The sequence below is a fragment of the Callithrix jacchus genome, chromosome 9, assembly GCF_049354715.1.
Source record: "Callithrix jacchus isolate 240 chromosome 9, calJac240_pri, whole genome shotgun sequence".
Lineage (NCBI taxonomy): Eukaryota > Metazoa > Chordata > Mammalia > Primates > Cebidae > Callithrix > Callithrix jacchus.
In genome coordinates, this window is record NC_133510.1 from 115920437 (window position 1) to 115943751 (window position 23315).

General features: G+C 47.6%; 1 protein-coding gene across 4 annotated transcripts in view; it reads left to right on the forward strand.

The window, feature by feature from the left end:
- Positions 1 to 374: 374 nt before the first annotated feature.
- OAS3 (2'-5'-oligoadenylate synthetase 3) overlaps positions 375 to 23315 on the forward strand; it is a 28941-nt gene continuing 6000 nt past the window's right edge. For 2 of the 4 annotated variants that reach the window (XR_013522127.1, XM_078337370.1), the window contains exons 1-13: positions 375 to 658; positions 788 to 838; positions 3528 to 3810; positions 6662 to 6837; positions 7861 to 8099; positions 9093 to 9246; positions 9982 to 10326; positions 11815 to 12097; positions 16433 to 16608; positions 18126 to 18376; positions 18767 to 18911; positions 19979 to 20152; positions 21485 to 21770. Coding sequence is in view for 2 of the 4 variants with exons in the window: in XM_078337370.1 (XP_078193496.1) it covers positions 482 to 658; positions 788 to 838; positions 3528 to 3810; positions 6662 to 6837; positions 7861 to 8099; positions 9093 to 9246; positions 9982 to 10326; positions 11815 to 12097; positions 16433 to 16608; positions 18126 to 18376; positions 18767 to 18911; positions 19979 to 20152; positions 21485 to 21770 (2740 nt within the window). In the remaining 2 variants the exon portion in view is untranslated. The remainder of the gene's footprint in view (positions 659 to 787; positions 839 to 3527; positions 3811 to 6661; positions 6838 to 7860; positions 8100 to 9092; positions 9247 to 9981; positions 10327 to 11814; positions 12098 to 16432; positions 16609 to 18125; positions 18377 to 18766; positions 18912 to 19978; positions 20153 to 21484; positions 21771 to 23315) is intronic. The other 2 variants (XR_013522128.1, XM_009004702.5) reach the window with 1 other exon arrangement.

Sequence of the window (23315 nt, forward strand, 5' to 3'; positions counted from 1 at the left end):
CTTGCACGTTTCTGAAATACTCAGAGTACATTACTCAATATATACCCATATGTTTTGTGGACTTGATGCTGTCAGGACATTTCGTTCGGTTGTGATTAGTTCGTTGGAGCTGGTGGGGGCAGGGACAGCTGATCAGGGACGGCCGGAAGCAGGGAGATGAAGGAGAAGAAGTCATAGCTAGAAAGGGGACTAGGAAATGGGAGCCAGGTCCCAGAGCTGCTAGAAAGAAACGAAACTGAAAGCGGGGAATTTCCGCAAGTTTCGGGGAGGAGGAGAGGAAGCTAGGGAAGGCAGGGTGTCCAGCGTCCGTCCCCCTTTCACGCCCCGCGCGGGCGGGACGGAGGAACTAGGACCCGGCGCAGCACCCGCCCCGGGGGACAGCGAGCTGGGCGTGGTGGGGAGAGCCGCGCAAGGAAACGAAACTCGAAACCCAGAGGCCGCGGCGGGACCTTGCTTTCTCTGGCACCTGAGCCGGGCTGCCATGGACGTGTACGGCACGCAGGCCACCGCGCTGGACCGGTTCGTGGCCAGCAGGTTGCAGCCGCGGAAGGAGTTCGTGGAGAAGACGCGGCGCGCCCTGGGCTCCCTGGCCGCTGCCCTGAGGGAGCGCGGAGGCCGTCCTGGCGCCGCTGCCCCGCGAGTGCTGAAAATCGTCAAGGTGAGGTCCCACCTCAGGCTCTTTATGTGTCCAAAGGGGACAGTCCTAGGAGGACGCTTAAGCCTTACAATGCCTTACCGTGGGAGTGGCTTTATCCGCATGTGCGCTTCTCATTCATTTCTTTACCAGATACTTCCAATGTGCCAGCCCTGTGCTAAGTGCCCTGAACATACCATCCAGGTAGGTACTCTTAACCCCTGCTTGACAGATGGAGAAACTGAGGCACAGAGAGAGGCACAGTGAGGCACAGTGACGTGTCCAGTTCTGTAAGAGGCCCAGCCAGGATTCAAACCCAAGTAGGCTGATTCCTGCATCTGGGCTCTCAGAGGCTGCCTCTCATCCGTTCGTTCACCCACTCACTCACTCATTCACCCAGGCATTCAAACAGACCATGGGCCTCAGGCTATGCCAGACCCTAAGGACACAGAAGTAATAATACTCCATAATAGCCAGAATAGCCCAATTTATTCAGACATTACCAAATACCAATGAAAATTATCTCATTAAATGAGTATTATCTCACTTAATCCCCACATTCATTGAGGTAGGTATTATTGTACCTGTTTTGTGGATAGGAAAACTGAGGCTAGATGCTAAACTACTGCTCCGAGCCACTTTTCTTTTCCTTTTTTTTGACAGGGTATTTCTCTGTCACCCAGGCTGGAGTGCAGTGGTGCAATCTCGGCTCACTGCAACCTCCACCTCATGGGCTCAAGTGATCCTCCCACCTCAGCCTCCCAAGTAGCTGGGACTATAGGTGCACACTACCATGCCCGGCTAATTTTTTGCATTTTTTGTAGAGATAGAGTTTTGTCATGTTGCCTAGGCTGGTCTGGAACTCCTGTGCTCAAGTGATCCAAAGTGCCTCGGTCTCTCAAAGTGCTAGGATTACAAGTGTGAGCCACCACACCCAGGTAATTTTTGCATTTTTTGTAGAGATGGCATTTCACCATGTTGCCCAGACTCCAAGTCACTTTTTGTCACTTAAATACAGCCACAATGCCACTGTTACCCCAGGACACACACAGATTCAGGGAGGAGGCAAGTCATGAACTATCTTATCCTCAGGGTAAATTTGGGGGTGCCAGGAGTGGTCGAGGGAACCTGGGTGTGACAGAGCAGATTTGCAGGTTGTCAGGGGAGGAGTGAAAACAGAGTAGAGATGGCCTCAGAGCACCTGGTGGTTTGCTGGGGCTGACTTTCAGCTTGGGAGGTAGGGAAGGAGGAGGAGAGACTTGTAGCCTCAGAGATGGACAGGAGGGATTTTTGTGCAGCAAGAGAAAGCCCTGGCATCCTTAGCTTCCCTGGAAAGGGGTGCAGAGGAGGGGTCTCTGGCACAATCTCCCTGTACTTTCATTCCCTCCTCTGTAAAGTGAGCACATAATTGCCCATATCTGCAACCACATGTAACTACATCACAGTTGTTTCGTGTTGGAAGTGAGATTAGAGATGGCAGATCTCAGATGCAGAGCGGTGGCTCCTACAATGTTTAGGAGTTTCCTTTCCAAATCCTCAGGCTGGAAGCTTTGCCAAAAGAAACACTGACCAGACAGGTCTCGGAAATTCAGTCATACTGCAGTTCTGTGCCCGTTCTGAGCAAAGATTGCGAGCATGTGTTCTGCAAAGCAGAATCTGTTTTACCTGTGGTCGTGGGTTTTTCAAAAGTTAGTTGCCAACATTTAAAAATCATGGATTTAGGCCTGCTGCGGTGGCTAATGCCTGTAATCCCAGCACTTTGGGAGGCTCAGGAGAGCAGATCGCCTGAGGTCAGGAATTCCAGACCAGCCTAGCCAACATGGTGAAACCCTATCTCTACTAAAAATACAAAAATTACCTGGGCGTGAGTGGTGACGCACACGTGCAGTCCCAGCTACTTGGGAGGTTGCGGTGGGAGAATCACTTGAACTCATGAGGTGGAGGTTGCAATGAGCTGAGATCGTGCCACTCACTCCAGCCTGGGTGACAGAGCAAGACTCTGTCTCAAAAATAAAAATAAAAATTATGGATTTAGCCTGGCATGGTGGCGCATGCCTGTAGCCTCAGATACTTGGGAGGCTGAGGTGGGAAGATCACTGGAGCCCAGGAGTTCCAAGCTGCAGTGAGCTACTATCATATCTGTGAATAGCCACTGTACTCCAGCCTGGGCAACATAGGAAGATCCCATCTCTTAAAAAAAAATGTAGACTGGGCGTGGTGGCCATGCCTGTAATCCCAGCATTTTGGGAGGCCAAGGCAGGCAGATCACATGAGGTCAGGAGTTTGAGACCAGCCTGACCAACATAGTGAAACCCTGTCTCTACTAAAAATACAAAAATTAGCTGGGCATAGTGGCAAGCACCTGTAATCCCAGCTACTTGGGAGGCTGAGGCAGGAGAATTGCTTGAACCCGGGAGCTTGAGGTTACAGTGAGCCGAGATTGTGCCATTGCACTCCAGCCTGGGTGACAGAGTAAGACTCTGTCTCAAAAAAAAAAAAAAAAAAAAAATGTAAAACCTAGCCAGGCATGGTGGCATGTGCCAGTAGTCTCAACTACTTGAGAGGCTGAGGCAGGAGGATCGCTTAAGCCCAGGAGTTCAAGGCCACAGTGAGCTATGATTATGGCACTGCATTCCAGACTGGGTGACAGAACAAAACCCTGTTTCTATGGAAAAAACAAAAACGAAAAACTATGGATTTACATATTAAAATGGCTTCTCTTGAAATCTCAGACCTGGCTACCGTGGACCCACATTCCCACATGGCTTGGATGCCTACAGCCTTATGGCCACAGTTTCTCACCAGCACGCTCACCTCGCTCAAGTTGCCTGCCAGGCTGCAAGGGCACTAGAATTGTACCGTATGGAATTCTGAGTTACCTTTCTTTGCCTAGGGAGGCTCCTCTGGCAGGGGCACAGCTCTCAAGGGTGGCTGCGATTCTGAACTTGTCATCTTCCTCGACTGCTTCAAGAGCTATGAGGACCAGAGGGCCCTTCGTGCAGACATCCTCAGTGAAATGCGGACATTGCTGGAATCCTGGTGGCAGAACCCAGTCGCTGGTCTGAGCCTCCAGTTTCCTGAGCAGCATATGCCTGGGGCCCTGCAGTTCCGCCTGACATCCAGAGATCCTGAGGACTGGATGGATGTTAGCCTGGTGCCTGCCTTCGATATCCTGGGTGAGGGGTTCCTGGATGATTCCAGGATTGGGGGCAAGATCATTGGGAATAGCAGAGGACTTCCAATTCTAGCCCAGCCACCGTTGCTGTGTGACCTAGGCCAGCCTCTACCCCTCTCTCAGCCTCACTCTGTGTCCTAAACATATTAGATTTGTGCTAGACAAAGGCAGAGAAAGCCCAGATCATCCTGGATCTGTGGTCCAGCTATCAAGACACTTGGTCCTCCCACAGGCATCTTAGAGTTTCCTTCAGCTACCGCCTGGAGCGGTTACTGCTCACCCCTTCCACAAATACTCCCAAAAGCTAAGCCAAGTAGGCATGTGGCTAGCAGTTGGGGTCTGGGGACAAAACCAGAATTCTGCAAAATCTTGTCTTATATCTTGAAAACATTAATGTGATTTTTGCATTCGTCTCCGTAATATACCTATCTATGCTCAGGTTAAGACTAAAAATGTGCCTCTGTGTCCTCATCTGTAAAATAAGGATGATGACAGTGGGGATAATGGTAATGTTATAGAGCTGTCAGAAAAATTAAATGCATTAATATATGTAACAAACTTGGAAGTGTGCCTCGTGGCCAGGCGCAGTGGCTCATGCCTATAATCTTAGCACTTTGGGAGGCCAAGGTGAGAGGATGGCTTGAGCCCAGGAGTTCAAGACCAGCCTTGGCAAAATAGCAAGACCTAATCTCTACACATAATTTTAAAAAACAGCCAGGTGTAGCAGTGCATGCCTCCCTGTGGTCCCATTACTGGGGAGGCTGAGGTGGGAGAATTGCTGGAGCCCAGGCAGTGGAGGCTACAGCGAGCTGTGATTTGGCCACTGCAATCTATCTGCCTGAGCAACAGAGTAAGACTCTTCTTAAAAAAAAAAAAGGCAGGAAGGTCTAGCATGTGATAAGGGCTGTAGAGTGTTCGCAATTATTATTTCTATTGTTCTTTCTATTATTGTTATGATTATTATTTGCCTTGATGATCTGGGGATAGCTTTATCCTCTGAGCAGATAGCCGCATTCCCCTATGCCTGGTATCCCATGCCAAGTGTACCCACTTACTGGGTACACATACACACTTTTTCTTTTCTTTTTTTTTTTTGTGATGGAGAGCAGTGGTGTGATCTCAGCTCACTGCAACCTCTACCTCCTGGGTTCAAGCAATTCTCCTGCCTCAGCCCCCCAAGTAGCTGGGGCTACAGGTGCCACCATACCTGGCTAATTTTTGTATATTTAGTAAAGACAGGGTTTCACTGTGTTGGCCAGGATGGTCTCAATCTCCTGACCTCATAATCCACTGGCCTCGGCCTCCCAAGGTGCTGGGATTATAGGCGTGAGCCACTGCACACAGACACATTTTTAAGAAAGGGTCTCACTCTGTCACCCAGGCTAGAGTGTAGTTGTGTGATCTTGGCTCACAGCAGCCTCCATCCTGGGCTCAAGCAATCCTCCCATCTCAGCCTTCCAAGTAGCTGGGACTACAGGCACGCACCACGTTTGGCTAAGTTTTGTATTTTTTGTAGCGATAGGGTTTCACCATGTTACCTAGGCTCATCTTGAATTTCTGGGCTCAAATGATCCACCCGCCTCAGCCTTCCAAAGCGCTGGGATTACAGACATGAACCTCTACACCCAGCCTAGGTACACATATATGAATCCTACTAGTTACTACCTGTTAAATGCTTAACTATTCCAAGAACTTGACATGTTTTATCTCATTGATTATTCACAACAAACCTGTGAGGTCTGTACTGTTTTAGCTTTAATTTCACTAATGGGGAAACAGACTCAGAAACATACATTGACCCACCCAAAGCCACACAGCAGGGAAGCGATAGCAGCAACCTCAGGGAATTATGGAGAGTGTTTAGTTCCCCCAAGCCATGCCTGTGGGAGTGGTGGAGGAAAAGGCGCATAATGTCAAGTCCACTGGCTCTGAGCTCAAATCCCGACTGCATGGCGTGCTGGCTGTATAACCTTGGGCAAAGCGTGGAATTTCTCTGTGCCTCAGCTTCCTCAGCTATCAAATGGGATGAAGAATTATACTTGCTTCATAGGGTTGTGGTGGAGATACATGTAAAAACCTTCCACCCGGTACCCAGTAGGCAGTAAGTGTGTGTGTGTGTGTGTGTGTGTGTGTGTGTGTGTGTGTATTTTCAGATATATGTGTATATTTTCAGAGAGAGAGTCTCGCTGTGTCCTCTAGGCTGGAGGCTTCGGCCTCCAGAGTAGCTGGGATTACAGGCGAGTGCCACCATGACTGGCTAATTTTTGTATATTTTTAGTAGAGTCAGAGTTTCACGATGTTGGCCAGGCTGGTCTTGAACTCCTGACCTCAGATGAACTGCCCACCTTGGCCTCCCAAAGCGTTGGGATTACAGGTGAAAGCCATCACAACCACTGCTAAAGGATCAGGACTTTTTGTCTTTTATTTCTTGGGCATCATTTTCCTCTCCATAGCACCCTTTAATTAAGGGTATGTAGAGTGGTGTTTTGAGGAGAGCTCAGGGAGGAGAGAATTGCCAGACGGCAGGTACTGCTGACTCAGCTGGAAGCATGTTTCCTGTTTTACTATCTTGGAAGGCATCTGCTCCTCTTCGAGCTAGTGCTCTAGGTACTGCCTGGCCATTTGGGATGGAGGAACTCTCCCACTGCATTCTGGAGTACTGCTCTTCTTCCCTGCTTCCTGAAAAGCTCCAGGCTCTCTTCCCTGTCCCCCAACTCCTATGTTTCCAGATTTCTTCCCCTCCAAATTCTTCCTGTTCTCTCTCAGCGTCCCAGGCTGAGCTCGGCACCAACACCACCCTCCATCCTGTGTCCTTAGCACCATTCCTAACTCGCAGTGCTTCATATCAACAGGTCAGGTCACCTCTGGCATCAAACCCGAGCCACGAGTCTACTCCGCCCTCCTCGACAGTGGCTGCCAAGCGGGCGAGCATGCAGCCTGCTTCACAGAGCTGCGGAGGAACTTTGTGAACATTCGCCCAGCCAAGTTGAAGAACCTGATCTTGCTGGTGAAGCACTGGTACCGCCAGGTGAAGCCACTTGGAAGGGCTGCTCCAGACATGTGACTATTTGCTTTGTACTGTCATAGTCGTGAAACTATTATCTTACATTTAGTGGCCATTCATGTTCTCTTTCTGGGAATTGTCTGTTTATGTCCCTTGTGCATTATTTTCTCTTGGGTTACCTGTCTTGTTATTGATTTGTTGAAGCTCTTTATATGTTGTGGATACTGATCCTTATTTAGTTAATATAATGCATTCTTCCAGCATTCTTCCAGTCTGTGTCTTGGACTTTTGCTTTGTTTAAAAGTTATTTGTCAGATAAAATATTTAAATTTTAATGTACTTAGATATATCCTTTTAAAAATGATTTATTCTTTGTGTGTCTTAAGAAGTCTTTTCCCATCCTGCCAGGTATAGTGGCTCATACCTGTAATCCCAGCACTTTGGGAGGCCAAGGCAGGTGGATTACTTGAGGTCAGGAGTTTAAGACCAGTCTGGCCAACTGTCTCTACTAAAAATGCAAAAAAGTAACCAGGCATGGTAGTGCATGTCTGTAATCCCAATTACTTGAGAGGCTGAGGCAGGAGAATCGCTTGAAAACCAGGTGGCAGAGGTTGCAGTGAGCCAAGATTGCACCACTGTCGCCTGGGCCACAGAGCCAGACTCCATCTTAAGAAAAAAAAAAAGTCTTTCCCTGTCCTGACTTTGTAAAATGATTCTTTCCTATTTCCTGCCATCAGATTGCTTCCCATTGTAGTTCTTTTCATATTCAGGGCTTTGACCTATCTGGTATGGCATGAGGTAATATGTAGTCAGCATATCTTGATCCCCAGCCTCAGGGATGCTCCCTTGCTCTGTTCATACAAGCCAACCACTTTGCTGAAACCACCAGTGAGGGCTGGTGAGAAATGCCACTTGTGATTGAAACAGGGTTGGAACACAGCATCTTGCCCCCGGCTCAGCCTGGAAGGTCCCAGTCTGGTTCTGCAGAGAGCTGGCTCTCTTTCCTCCCCTTCAGCCTTCTAAGCCCCCTGCCATGCCCTCTCACAGGCGCTCCCACAGGGGTTGCAGAAGGAGACGCTGCCCCCGGTCTATGCCCTGGAACTGCTGACTATCTTCGCCTGGGAGCAGGGCTGTAAGAAGGATGCTTTCAGCCTGGCCCAAGGCCTCCGGACTGTCCTGCACCTGATCCAACAGCATCAGCACCTGTGTGTTTTCTGGACCATCAACTATGGCTTCGAGGACCCTGCAGTCGGGTGGTTCTTGCAGCAGCAGCTTGAGAGACCCAGGTACCTCCTAATATCCCACCACCTGCTCTCCTGTCCTGGGGCCAGGGTGAGATAATTAACAAGGATAAAAGCGGTCACATCTACTGAGGGCTTGAGTGTAGGCCAAAGCAAAATACTGTGTGTACGCATTTTAATTCACTGGATTCAGCCCAGCTGCACATTAGAATTACCTGGGGGAGTTTTAAAAAATATACCAGTGCCTGACCCCACATGTTGTATGTGTGAATGTTTTGCTGATGCATAGTAGAAAGTGAACACTCTGATGACTGTGTGAAGACTGCATGCTTAGAAATCACCACCCAGAATATTTCCAGCACCCCACACAGCCCCTCTCAGTCAGTAACCTTCCAAACATAACCCCACTTACATGTTTATAATTATTACAGTTGTGCTTTTTCTTAAATCTTATTTAAATGGATTCATGCCACATGTACTTTTGTGTCTGACTTCTCTTCCTCAAGATTGAATCTTTGAGATTTAGCTGTATAGTTATGGGTCATTCTTTTTTGTTGCTGTATAGTATTCCATTGTGTGAATTTATCAAAATATGTTGTCCATTCTATGATGATGGACACTTGCGTTCTTTCTGCTTGGAGCTATTACAAATCAGGCTGTTATAAACATTCTTGGACATGTTTTTCAGTGCAGATGCACATCTGCTGGAAATATTCCTAGGAATGAAGTTGCTGAATTGTAGTGTGTAATGCAGAGTCCTTGAGAGTGGATCTTGTTATCTTGTGATTCCATTGTGCAGTCAGAGTTGAGAACCATTGCTCCAAGTTAATCTCTACGACGGCTCATCAAGGCAGGCATTGTTGTTACCTTCATTGTGCAGATGAGGAAATTGAAGCTCAGAGAAGGTAAATCACCTGTCCCAGGTCACACAGCTGGAAAGTAGCAGCGATGCACTTGGAACCAGGTCTGTTTCACTCCAGAGCCCCTGATCCTGACTTTCTTGCTAACCAGAACCTTCTTGTCTCTCTGAAATTGCAGGCCTGTGATCCTGGACCCAGCTGACCCCACATGGGATGTGGGGAATGGGGCAACCTGGCACTGGGATTTGCTAGCCCAGGAGGCAGCATCCTGCTATGACCAGCCATGCTTTCTACAGGGGATGGGGGGCCCAGTGCAGCCCTGGGAAGGGCCGGTGAGTGAGGGGATCCCAGGACCCTTCGGTTTTGCACTATGTTTATGTGTCCAGTGTTTTCTGAGAATCTACTATGTGCCATATGGTGTTGAACAGGCTTTAAAAAGCAAGGGCGGCCAGGCACGGTGGCTCATGCCTGTAATCCCAGCACTTTGGGAGGCTGAGGTGGGTGGATTACCTGAGGTCAGGAGTTTCAAGACCAGCCTGGCCAATATGGTGAAACCACATCTCTACTAAAAATACAAAATATGATGGTGGGCACCTGTAATCCCAGCTACTCAGGAAGCTGAGGCAAATTTGCTTAAACCCGGGAGGTGGAGGTTGCAGTGAGCAGAGATCTCGCCACCATTGCACTCCAGCCTGGGTGACAGAGGGAGACTCCATCTCAAACAAACAAACAAACAAAAAGCAGAGGCAGCTGGCATGTAAAACAGTCCAGTCACCAAGCTGAAACTGCTGGGGAAGGAGCCCTTTGTTTTTCTGCAGTTATTGTCTGCCCGCTAGGCCTTTCTGCTCATCACAAGGGGCCCCATTTTGCAGTTTATCCCTTCAGAAATGCACCTTTTTCAAATCTGCCCAAAGATGCCATGTGGGTTAGCTGTGGCCCTCCCAATTCCCCTCTCTGAGCCTCAGTCACCCTGACCGTACAAAGGGTGGGAGCTGGGGAGAGAAAGTCTCAGGTTGATGCAGAAACCTCTGCACCTGAGTGAGGCAGCTCCTTCAACGACCTTCCAGGGCCTTCCATGTGCCGGGCGCTCAGCTTTGGGCCACCCCATCCAGCTAGACCCTAACCAGAAGACCCCTAAAAGCAGCAAGAGCCTCAATGCTGTGAACCCAAGAGCAGGGAGCAAGCCACCTTCATGCCCAGCTCCCAGTCCTGCTGGGGCAACCAGTGTCGCCCCCTCTGTGCCAGGAATGGCCTTAGATCTGCCTCAGATCCCCACCAAGGAGCTGGACCGCTTCATCCAGGACCACCTGAAGCCAAGCCCCCAATTCCAGGAGCAGGTGAAAAGGGCCATTGATGTCATCTTGCGCTGCCTCCGTGAGAAGTGTGTTCACAAAGCCTCAAGAGTCAGCAAAGTGAGTTGGGCCACTGGAGACACAGGGGGACGTTATCGAGGGATCGCCGTGGGGAGGGGAAGGAGTTACAGCAATGGAGCTGAGGCTGGGCTGGGGAACTGGATGGCCCAGGAAGGATGGTTTGCTGGTTTAAATAAATATATTTAAGTGCCAGCTTAGTTTTTCTTTTTTTTAGTGATACCGTTTTTAAAACACTATTAGAAGAATCAGATTGCATCTGTCCTCTGCTCAAAATCCTCCATGGTTTCACAGGGTGCAGAGGAGGCCTTCTTGGAAATAGATGCGCAGTGTTGCAGAGAAAAATTAGCACTAAGACAAAGGGTCTTTCAGCAACGCAATTTTTACTTCCTGGACTGTAGGAAGGGTACCTTCGCTAGCCCTTATGCCACGAGAGTACAATGAACAAAGGAAAACACACACATTTATCCCTTACGCATTTGGGGTGGTCCTTACTGCTGTGACTGATCTCTGTTGGCTGGAGCCAGACCTCAAATCTAAACTAAAACCCAGTTGGCCAAAAACTTAAAAACTTTTCTAAACAGGTAAAAGCAATGGAGAGCTGGGACATGCCTGTGAGCACGTCCAGCACAGATATCTTGGTTAAATACAAGGACGTAGAATGTACCTCGTGCCTGTAAGCACGGCATGTCTAACAGCTACGTAGGATAGAGCTTAACAAAGTTATTAGCACACTTATTCTTTAACAAGAAAGGAAGCTTTAAAAAGGAACTTTTCTGCTTCCCACAGGCTTCAAGTCCTGCAGGATGAGCCCTGGTCTCCCTCTGTCCCCTTCCACTGAGGCCTGACCACACAATTTAAAATTGCAGTCTTGCACTCGTGGTCTCCCTTCTTCTCTGCACAATGCTTAGTGTTTTCTCTGGACCTAATGTTTACTGATGGTCCCTTCCTCCCCTCCCCCAGCCAGGATGTAAGTTCCAGGAGAATAGAAATTTTTTGTCCTCTTTTCTTCTTTCCTTCCTGCAACAAACATTTAGTGAGCACTTACCTGTACCGGCATATGTGTGCTACCCCGTGTGATATCCCATCACATGTAAGTGCTCACTAAATGTCTGTTGCAGGAAGGAAAGAAGAAGAGAGGGAAGGGATTGATGGAAAGAGGGCAACAGAGCACAGGCGCAGGCCCTATTTGGCCTTGGGACCTCAATTTGCAGATGTGCAGTCAGTAGGCACTGTGGAGAGTAGGATAAAATGTTTGGTCGCCGCCCCCATTATCTGTTGCTGCAGATTGGTCTGGCTTTGCTCAGGCTTCATGGATCGGAGGACAGGTGCAGGCAGATACAACTTGACTCTCTGCCATGATTCTCAGAGGCCGCAGGACGCATGCAGTCGGCCTCTGTCATAGTGCCCAGACCTGATATCAGTGGGAGGGCAGTTTCCAGGATGTAGATGGGGTGCAGGTGATGGGATCGCAGTCTGAGTCCCAAGCTCCTAGAGGGTCCCCGGTCAGAGCTGTTCTTCTCTCCACAGGGGGGCTCATTCGGCCGGGGCACGGACCTAAGGGATAACTGTGATGTTGAACTCATCATCTTCCTCAACTGCTTCACGGACTACAAGGACCAGGGAGCCCGCCGCACAGAGATCCTTGATGAGATGCGAGCGCAGCTAGAAGCCTGGAGGCAGGACCAGGTCCCAGGCCTGAGCCTTCAGTTTCCTGAGCAGAATGTGCCTGAGGCTCTGCAGTTCCGGCTAGTGTCCACCGCCCTGAAGAGCTGGGTGGATGTTAGCCTGCTGCCTGCCTTTGATGCTGTGGGTGAGCCTGTGCCTTGGAGAGTGATAGGGACCTCAGGGGCCTAACAGGGGTGCCTGTCCTCTTCTTTGTGATCCTAATTCTCCTGCTTGACCAAGCATTGAAAACTGCTTTGAGATATTGAAAGTAATCACCATCAGATCTTATAACTAGTGCTTTAACTTTGCAAAGATTTTAATTATGAATTGTCTCAAGCATACAGAAAACTAGACATCACACACCCATGTACCCCAATTCAGATTTAACAAATGTTAACAGTAGACATATCTGATTGGTATTTTTTTAAAAGAAATGTCTCATAATTTTCTTCCTTATTTTAGAGGGTTTTCTTAATGGTTCATTTTTTTTTTTTTTAACTTTTGGAGGTGAATCTTAGCTTAGTAACTGTTGGTTTTAGTCAATGCAATTAAAGCTACCCGTTTCCCTTCAGTACCACGTTAGCTATAGGGCACAACTTTTGTTACACATGTATAACGTATAATTTACTATCTTTCCAGACTCAATACTTTGTACTTTTAACTATGGCATTATTGTTTGTTCTTTTATCCGTGAATAGTTGGAAGTAGCTTTCCAAATGGATATTTTGGGATTTTGTTTGCTTTTGGCATTTACTTATTATCTTTTTTTAGATTGTAGTCAGAAAACATACTCTATGTGATATCAATTCTTTAGAACTTATTGGCATTTTCTGGGTTGCCCATGGTTGAAAAGAATGCATGCTTTCCAGCCAGGCATGGTAGATCATGCCTGTAATCTCAGCACTTTGGAAGGCTGAGGCAGGCAGGCCGCTTGAGGTCAGGAGTTTACGACCAGCCTGGCATAGTGAAACCCTGTCTCCACTAAAAATCCAAAAAAAATAAAAAAGCCTGGCCTGGTGGCGTGCAGCTGTAATCCCAACCACTTGGGAGACTGAGGCAGGAAAATTGCTTGAACCTGGGAGGCAGTGGTTACAGTGAACTGAGATTACACCACTGCACTCCAGCCTGGGAGACAGAGTGAGACTCCATCTCAAAAAAAAAAAAAAAAAAAAAGCGCATGCTTTCCATTGGTGAATGTAGACTTCTATACAGGTCCTTTAGATCCAGCTTATGATTTTTTGCTCAGATCATTTTTTGTTTGGTCTCTCAATTTCTGAGTGAGATATCTTAAAATCTCCTGCTCTGAATGGAGATTTATCCATTTTTCCTTGCAATTCATATATAAAGTTTTGCTTTTAATCTTTGGAAGCTATGTTACTGAGGACATATAAGCATATAATTGTTATGTTTTATTGGATTGTTCTTTTTATTATTAAGTATTAATCTTCATTATTCCGAAAGTCTCTTGTCTCATATTAGTTTAGGGCAGTCCTCTTTTGTCAGCATTTTCCTGGTGTGCCCTCTCCACTCTTTATTTTCAAGCATGTGTTATTGAATTGTACCTGCTATAGGCATCACAAAGCTAAAAGATAAAAATAATGCTTTTCAAAGGTTTACGAATATCTTAGAACTAAACTGCCAGACACTAATAATAGGGGAGATGATTCCTTTGTGTTTGTTTCTACAGTCTATGCAAATTAAAACCTATTAATATAATTAACAAATTTTTTACCATTGCTACTTGATGCCGGTTCTTGCTTCTGTATTCATTTTCCTTCTTCCAGAAAGATATCTTTTAGTACTTTTTCAGAAAGGATTTATGAGTGACAGATTTTTCTCAGGCTTTGTCTAAAACACTGTCTGTTTCACCTCCATGCTTGCATTGATGTTTGACACTTGTTTTCCCTCAGGTCTGCTGTCTTCTTACCTGTTGTTGCCTATGAGAAGTCTTCTGTCCATTGTTGATTTTTTGTTGTAATGATCTATTTTTTGTTTGTGCATGTGGTCTTTTTTTGTTTCTTCATTTTGTTTTGATTTCCCTAAGACTTTCTCTTGGTTCATAGTATTCTTCAGTTTCTCTTTGATAGATCTGTGCATGGACTTATTTTTTTTTAATTTATTGCATTTTAGGTTTTGGGGTACATGTGAAGAACATGCAAGATAGTTGCATAGGTACACACGTGGCAGTGTGATTTGCTGCCTTCCTCCCCTTCACTATATCTTGCATTTCTCCCCATGCTCTCTCTCCCCAACTCCCCACCCCCTGCTGTCCCTCCCCTATTCCCCCCATCAGACCCCAGTATGTAGTGCTCCCCTCCCTGTGTCCGTGTGTTCTCATTGTTCAACACCCGCCTATGAGTGAAAACATGCGGTATTTCACTTTCTGTTCTTGTGTCAGTTTGCTGAGAATGATGGTCTCCAGGTTCATCCATGTCCCTACAAAGGACACGAACTCATCGTTTTTGATGGCTGCATAATATTCCATGGTGTATATGTGCCACATTTTCCCTGTCCAGTCTATCATTGATGGGCATTTGGGTTGGTTCCAGGTCTTTGCTATTGTAAACAGTGCTGCAGTGAACGTTCGTGTACATGTATCCTTATAGTAGAATGATTTATAGTCCTTTGGATATATACCCAGTAATGGGATTGCTGGGTCAAATGGAATTTCTATTTCTAGGTCTTTGAGGAATCGCCATACTGTCTTCCACAATGGTTGAACTAATTTACACTCCCACCAACAGTGTAAAAGTGTTCCTATTTCTCCACATCCTCTCCAGCATCTGTTGTCTCCAGATTTTTTAATGATCGCCATTCTAACTGGCGTGAGATGGTATCTCAATGTAGTTTTGATTTGCATTTCTCTAATGACCAGTGATGATGAGCATTTTTTCATGGTTGTTGGTCTCTAATGTGTCCTCTTTGAAATGTGCTTTCCCTCCTGAATCTGAGAGTTCAATTCTTCCTTTAGTTTTAGGGAGATGTCTTCCAATAGCTCTTTGAATACTGCCTCTCCTCTATCTCCTTTGTTCTCTTCTTCTGGAACTCCTGTTAGATGGTTTCTTAGCTCATCCTCCATGGCTTTTCATCTCTCTCATTGTTCCCATCTCTTTGTCTGTCAGGGCAGCCTGATTTTCAGTGGCTCAGACCTGTCTTCTGGCTTATAAACTGTCTTCAAATAATGTCTACTCTGCTGCCTATCCTTAATTTTTTTTTAATTTCAATTACTTTTCACCTCTAGAAGTTCTGTTTCTCTCTTTCTTAATCAATCTGTTATTTGTTCATAGACTTCAATTCTTTCATTGTGGTTTCAGTTTCTTTGATGTCTTTAATAATTGCCAACACGCTTATTTTAGTGTCTCAGATTGTCCTATTACCCTCAAATTCTTGAGGTGCTAATTTTCCTATTTTTTTGTGTCACCTGACTCTCCCTCATGGTCATCATGTCCTCATGTGGTTTGTAATTTTTTAATGTGAACTCATCTTTGGGGTCTGTGGAGCTTTGGTTGTACTTGCTTTTCCAGCGGAAGTTCCTTGTGCTCTGGGTTGGAGAAACATTCCTTGGGGGACCAACTTTCATTTTGCTTCTACCTGGACTCCAAGAGTTTCACTAATTCCCAGGCTAGATTATGCATTTATTTAATAGTCTGGGATTTCCTCACCATGCAGATACTGTAAATTTGGACTTCAAATCCACATCTAGCACAGGATCGGGGTCCCAGTTTCTCGCGGGGGATTTTCCTTTCCCCCGACCCAGAGCCCTAGCAGCAAGCTTCCTTGAAGCCCTGTTCTGCCAGTGGGTAACTTCTGCAGTCACCTTTCATGAAGAAGGCATTTATTTATTACAGAGGCCAGTCTTATGAAAGTGGGCGACGAGACTCAATTCTAGCCTTCTCTCCGGGTCTTGTTTTTCTTCTTCTGGAGGATAATGTTAATAATAACAATAATGACTGCTTACTGAGCATGTGATGTATTCTATGCACTGTTGTAAGCACTTCACATGCAGATTTCAATTGATTACTACAATAGCCTTAGAAGGATAGGTGCTATTTTTGATCCCCTTTTACAGATGAGGAAACTAGACCGGAAGAGGCAAAAATTACATGGCGTGGATTTGAACCCAGGCTTATTGGCCTCTAAACCTCACTTCTTTAACCATTATGTGACACAGCTTTTCTGGGTCAAGATTATCCATCTTTCAGCTTTTGGGGAAAATTTAAAAAACAAAAAATAAATAGAAGATCATCCACCTTGCAGAGTTACTAGATGGATTAGCAAAAATTATTGAAAAGCATCCAGTACAGAATTGATGCTGAAAAAATGAAAGCTCTGATTGTCATTCAGCGTTATAGTATATTGTTGATTACAGTGTTAGGTGACTAATGTTAGAATATTCATAAAGGCTGGTGAATGGATAGGCTAGTAAATGCTGCTGTCATCAATTGGAGTTGCATACTCAGGGTGTTTCAAACTTCCACAGGGCAGCTCAGTTCTGGCGCCAAACCAAATCCCCAAGTCTACTCGAGGCTGCTCCTCAGTGGCTGCCAGGAGGGCGAGCATAAGGCCTGCTTTGCAGAGCTGCGGAGGAACTTCGTGAACATTCGCCCCGTCAAGCTGAAGAACCTGATTCTACTGGTAAAGCACTGGTACCGCCAGGTGAGTAGCCGTTGGCTCCTCCTAGGAAGCCGCCACTACCGTGGCAACTACGCCAGGCAATCAGCTCCTCCCTGACACCCACATCTCCCCCCTTTTGCTTCTTATTGGTTCTTATTTGCCTCTTATATCTTACTGCTTCTTATTTGCTTCTTATATCCAAAATAGAAGAAGCTGCCTCCTCCATCCTCCATTTCCTGCCCAGATCTGTAAGCCACTATTAGAAAAAATCTTTTCTCCATCAAGTCTGAAGTTCTAATTTCTTGTGCCTGGAATTCACTGTCTCTCTTTAGCCCATCCACTTCTCTCTTTTGACACTGCAAATGTTTTCTGTTTTTCCTTCACTTCCAAGCCTTTGCTTATGATGTTACCACCACCTATTTCAATGTTTAGAAAATTTAAATTACACATCTCTATTTAAACTTTTAGAAAAGAAAACTCTTCTTTCTGGAAGCGTAAGAGCCGGCAATGACCACCATATAGTAAGGGCCTGTCCAAGGTATAAAAACCAGAACATCAGAACAGAAAAGATCTGAACAGAAAAGCTGATGACTTTTTATGGGCTCCTGGATCAAGCTGTGCCAGAGAACAGATCTATTCCAGGGCTTTTGGGTTACATCAGCCAATACATTCTTTCTAGCCTTTTTTGGGGGGTTACATCAGCCAATACATTTTTTCTAGCCTTTTTTTTTCTTCACTTTGTCACCCAGGCTGGAGTGCAGTGGCAAGATTACAGCTCACTGCAGCCTCAACCTTCTGGGCTCAAGCAATCCTCCTGCCTCAGCCCCCCAAGTAGCTGGGACTACAGGCATGCACTACCTACCACTCCTGGCTAATTTTTGTGCTTTTTGTAGAGATAGGAGTCTCACCATGTTGTCCAGGTTAGTCTTGAACTTCTGAGCTCAAGTGATCCACCCACCTTGCCTCCCAAAGTGCTAGGATTACAGGCGTGAGCCACCGCACCTCCGCCTTGTTTCCTCTTTTGAGTGGCAGCGAACTCCAAGCATCCCTCAGAGCTCCCTTACTAAATACCTCTCTGAAAGCTGACTTGCATTCATGCGTCCCTGTATTCAACAGACACCTGTCGAGCACCCACTATTTCTAATTATAGTGATGGGTGCTGGGATACCAAGATGAATATGTTGCAGCCTTTATTCCTGTACAACCACCCCCTGCTATGCGATTAATGTTAAATATTCCTAAAGGCTGGTGATGGATGGGTAGGTCAATTCCTCTTCAATTAGAGTTACACACTCAGGATCTTCCAAATTTCCAAATTCCTTGAGGGGAGACACTAGGCAAAAGCCACAGCTGAGCTCGTAGTCTCACTGTGTGATCTTGGACAAGTCACTACCCTTCTCTGAACCTCAGTTTACCCACCTGTAAAATGAGAAGCGTCAGCCAGTTTCTGTCCTTTCTGGGCTTCTGTTTTCTATTTTCCCTTCCTGCCCCCAGTGCTATGGCCACACTCAGCTCACCTCCACTGATCACTTATCTTTGGTTGGCCTTGGGTGACACAGGTTGCGGCCCAGAATGAAGGAAAACGACCAGCCCCTGCCTCTCTGCCCCCAGCCTACGCCCTGGAGCTCCTTACCATCTTTGCCTGGGAGCAGGGCTGCAGGAAGGACTGTTTCAACATGGCTCAAGGTTTCCGGACAGTGCTGGGGCTCGTGCAGCAGCATCAGCAGCTCTGTGTCTACTGGACGGTCAACTATAGCACCGAGGACCCAGCTCTGATAATGCACCTTCTTGGCCAGTTTCGAAAACCCAGGTGAAGACCTGCTTCCTTTTACCTGGCTTTCTGATCTTTCTCCTCCCCACTGTCACCCTGGAGTCAGTCATCCAGGAGGGGTCCAAGGTCGGGTCTGGTGTGGCAGTCCCTCTCCTCACTCTGCTTCCCTCTGGACTGTTTGCTGAGAAAGTGTGGACATAAGGAGTCCCCAAAGAAACCAGGGCCCATTTTATTAACATGATACAATAGTATTTCCCAACTGAACAGGTCACCCAATAGCTCTCCAAGCAGGGCAGCCAACTGAGACCACTTCTGCACCCGAGCAAGGCTGGGCCAACCCGAGGTCCTGACACGCTTTTCAGCCCTCCCACCCACCTCCTCTTTCACTGACTCCCACCTTCCCCACCCACCCACCTGCTGTGCCCCCAGACCCCTGGTCCTGGACCCCGCCGATCCCACCTGGAACGTGGGCCAGGGTAGCTGGGAGCTGTTGGCCCAGGATGCGGCAGTGCTGGGGATGCAGGCCTGCTTTCTTAATAGAGACGGGACACCTATACAGCCCTGGGATGTGATGGTAAGATGGAGGACCCTGCTCCCTGCCCCCCAGTCAGGTTCCCTTAACCTGCCAGTGCACCCATCCCAGCTGCTAGGGGGGTTGGTTGCTGACAACTCATAGCCACCCCTTCTCTGGAGACTTGCCTTCCATGAGATGCACAGGTTGCTACGTCCCAGCCAGGGCTTGGGTGACACCGGGGTACAAAAGGCCCAACTTGGTCTCCAGGCAGAACAGACTCTGTGATGCAATTCATGCTCCAGCGATCCCTGTGGGATCAGGCAAATGCTTGTCTCGAGTTGAGCCCCCAGCTTTGCTGAGCTACTTCTCTGCCCCTGCTGCTGTCCGCGTTCCACTTCTCCTGCAAGCACTGCCCCAATTAATCACATGCACAAGAATTCCCACCATTGGTTCGGCTTCTAGGAAAACTGAGATGTAAGCCACTTGCAGCTCCCGAAAGGATATGATCTTATCACATTTACTATTTTGCAGCAGGCTCTCTTTTTTTTTTTTTTTGAGACGGAGTTTCGCTCTCATTACCCAGGCTGGAGTGCAATGGTGCGATCTCGGCTCACCACAACCTCCGCCTCCTGGGTTCAGGCAATTCTCCTGCCTCAGCCTCCTGAGTAGCTGGGATTACAGGCACGCGCCACCGTGCCCAGCTAATTTTTTGTATTTTTAGTAGAGACGGGATTTCACCATGTTGACCAGGATGGTCTCAATCTCTTGACCTCGTGATCCACCCACCTCGGCCTCCCAAAGTGCTGCGATTACAGGCGTGAGGCACCGCGCCTGGCCCACAGCAGGGTCTCTTAACCAGTGTTTAATACTCAAGACAATCCATTGAGACATGGGCTCATTATGGCACTCATATAAGATGGGGAAACTGAGGCTGTGTATTGGTGCTGGAACCAAAACTCAATCTCAGGTCCTTCTGATGCTACCTCAGAACCTAACAACCAGCTCAGAAGGCAAGAGGGATATAGGAGGCAGTGAGCATCTTGTCCTTAGAGGACATCAAGGGGCAGGGCTTGGGTGAGCACTGGGAGTTCCGTCTCGAGCTGGCCCCACCTGGATTCTCTCTGCAGCCCGCCCTCCTTTACCAAACCCCAGCTGGGGACCTTGACAAGTTCATCAGTGAATTTCTCCAGCCCAACCGCCAGTTCCTGGCCCAGGTGAACAAGGCCGTTGATACCATCTGTTCATTTCTGAGGGAAAACTGCTTCCGGAATTCTCCCATCAAAGTGATCAAGGTGGTCAAGGTGAGTCCTCAGGGAGCTGTAGGCAAGCAATGTCCTGCAAGCTGCTGATCTCTCCCAGGCCGGGGCCAGGCCAGACCCACTTCTGTGGCCCTCGTAGCAACCAGCACAAAGCCAGGCATCACGAAAGAGCCTGAAAGTGGTCATGGGAGGATGGCAGAGAGAGGTTCAGATATGCCCAAAATGTCTCTTTTAGTTGCTAGTGACACCCAACTCAAAACAGGCAACAAAGGAATGTATTGGCTGATGTAACTGGAAAGTCCTGGGGTAGGGCTGCTTTCAGGCATAGCTAGATCCAGGAGCCCAGGCAGCATCATCAGGACTCAGTTTTTCTCTCCAGTTCTTGGTTCTTCTTTCTCATGTCTTGGATAGGCCTTTAACATATGGTGGTATTTAGAAACTCTAAGCTTCCAGAAAGGGGAGTTTTTTCCTTAAAATTCAAATAAAAGTCTTGGAATTGAGTCTCATTGGCCTGGCTTGGGTAACCTACCGACCCCCAAACCAGTTGTGGTGCTAGTGAGATACTATGCTCTGAGTGGCCAAGACTGGGTCACATGGTGGAGCGGTCCCTGCCTAGACCTCAGGGGCTGAGTGTGGGGTAGGGGTGGTCCCTCCAAAGAACACCAGGACGCTGATCCCAGGTGGAAGGACGCTGGGGGTATAAAAAAAGTCACACCGTCCATGGCACTGGATACATCTTCAGTCCACAGTTGGAGAGACAAGTGAGACCCAGATCAGCTCCAGAAAGTGTGAGCATAGAGCTAACCAAGGAGGAGTGCCAGGGATGCTGGTTTGCTGTGTGACCGTAGGCATATACACTCCCTCTCTGATCCTCACTTTCCTGATTCCTAACACTTGAGGTGAGTGGCTAGGCTCACTGGTTCTCAACCCTGGCTTCCCAGGCTTGACCTTGGAATCACAGTTTTTAAAAAAAATATGCTGATGCCCAAGCCCTAACCCAGGAAAAATTAAATCACAGTCTTGGGGGGATGGGAGCCAGCCATTAATCATTTGTAAAAGCCTTCCAGGTGCCTACAGGCTTGGGAGCTGCAGGTCCCAAAAACCAACCAACAAACAAAACACTTCTCAAATCCTCTCCAGTCACAAAACATGATGGATTAAGAAATGTTTGCGTTTGTTGAAAGGTTTAAACTTATCTCTTGCATGCTTCTTTTTCTGACAATCTTACCATATTAAAGATATAACACAGAGAAGTTAGTGACTTACTTGTCCAGGGTCACACAGCAGGTTTTCTAACTCATAGTTCAGAACCCACAGGCAAGAGGATACCAAGCCATGCTTCAAGGGTTGAGCCACCTGCCATGTCCTCTCCAGGGCGGCTCTTCAGCCAAAGGCACAGCTCTGCGAGGCCGCTCAGACGCCGACCTCGTGGTGTTCCTCAGCTGCTTCAGTCAGTTCGCTGAGCAGGGGAACAAGCGGGCCGAGATCATCTCTGAGATCCGAGCCCAGCTGGAGGCTTGTCAACGGGAGCAGCAGTTCGAGGTCAAGTTTGAGGTCTCTAAATGGGAGAATCCCCGCGTGCTGAGCTTCTCACTGACATCCCAGACGATGCTGGACCAGAGTGTGGACTTTGACGTGCTTCCAGCCTTTGACGCCCTAGGTGAGGTGCCCTGGCATAGGTCTGAGAGGGGGAAATACAGAGGCAGGGCTGCCATGGCAGTTGCAGAGGTTGCACAGTGCACAACCAGGCCACACCTGTTCGTGTCACTGCAGATGTTGTAGTCACATATGTTCATCACAACTATCCCGCCAAGTATTTAAAGAAGAGGTCACCTTTTTCTAATTTACATAAGCATTCTGTGGGCCGACAGCGGCCTCAAGCTGGGTTCTAGTCCCAGCTATTCCACCAACGTGCTGGGTGACCTTGAACAAGGGACGTCCTGTCCTGAGTCCCGGTGACAGTAAGGACATGGACATTTCTTGCACATTCCCAGCTTTGCATGTGTGTGTGCCTCCTGTCTCCTCCTGCTGCACATCCATTTTTTCAGTTCATCCAGTACCTGCGTCTACTCTGTGCCTAAAGTCACACCGTCCATGGCACTGGATACAACCTCAGTCCACAGCTGGAGAGGCAAGTGAGACCCAGATCAGCTCCAGAAAGAGTGTGAGCATAGAGCCAACCAAGGAAAGGTGCCAGGGGTGCTGGTTTGCTGTGTGACCGTAGGCATATACACTCCCTTCTCTGATCCTCACTTTCCTGATTTCTTTCTTTTCTTTTTTATTTTGAGATGGAGTTTTGCTTTTGTTGCCCAGGCTGGAGTGCAGTGGCACAATCTCGGCTCACCGAAACCTTTGCCTCCTAGTTTCAAGCGATTATCCTGTCTCAGCCTCCTGAGTAGTTGAGATTATAGGCATGCACCCTCACATCTGGCTAATTTTTTGTATTTTTAGTAAAGACGGAGTTTCTCCATGTTGGTCAGGCTGGTCTCGAACTCCCGACCTCAGGTGATCCACGCGCCTCAGCCTCCTAAAGTGCTGGGATTACAGGTGTGAGCCACCACGCCCGACCCACACTTTCCTGGTCTCTAACGCTTGAGGAGAATGGCTTGGCTCACTGGTTCTCAGCCCTGACTAGTGCTCTACCAGGCACCAAAAATAAAGCCTTGAACAAAATAGACACAACTCTCTTCAATCTCTTCAACTCTCAGTTTGGTTAGTAGAGTTTGCAGAGTGAGAAAATCCCTCGCATCTGAATTTATTTGGTTTCTCAGTTTGAGGGAGCAGGTGACCAAGGGAGGGAATCACATGAATTTTTTTTTTTTTAAGAGGCAGGGTCTTACTTTATCACCCAGGCTGGAGTGCAGTGGTGTGATCATGACTCACTGCAGCCTCAAATTCCTGGGCTCAAGTGATCCTCCTGCCCCAGCCTCCTGAGAAGCTGAGACTACATACAGGTACACACCACCATGCCTGGCTAATTTATAGAATTTTTGTAGAGATGGGGATCTCACTATGTTGCCCAGCCTGTATGGAACTCCTGGCCTCATATGATCCCCCTGCAGTGGCTTCCCAAAGTGCTGGAAATACAGACCTGAGCCACTGCACCCTGCCTAGAAATTTATCTGAATCTGTTCAGTTCCTCAGTTCAGCAAGCAAGAATTGGATGTTAAGGAATGCCTTTAAGTGCAATGTAACCAGAATGGTG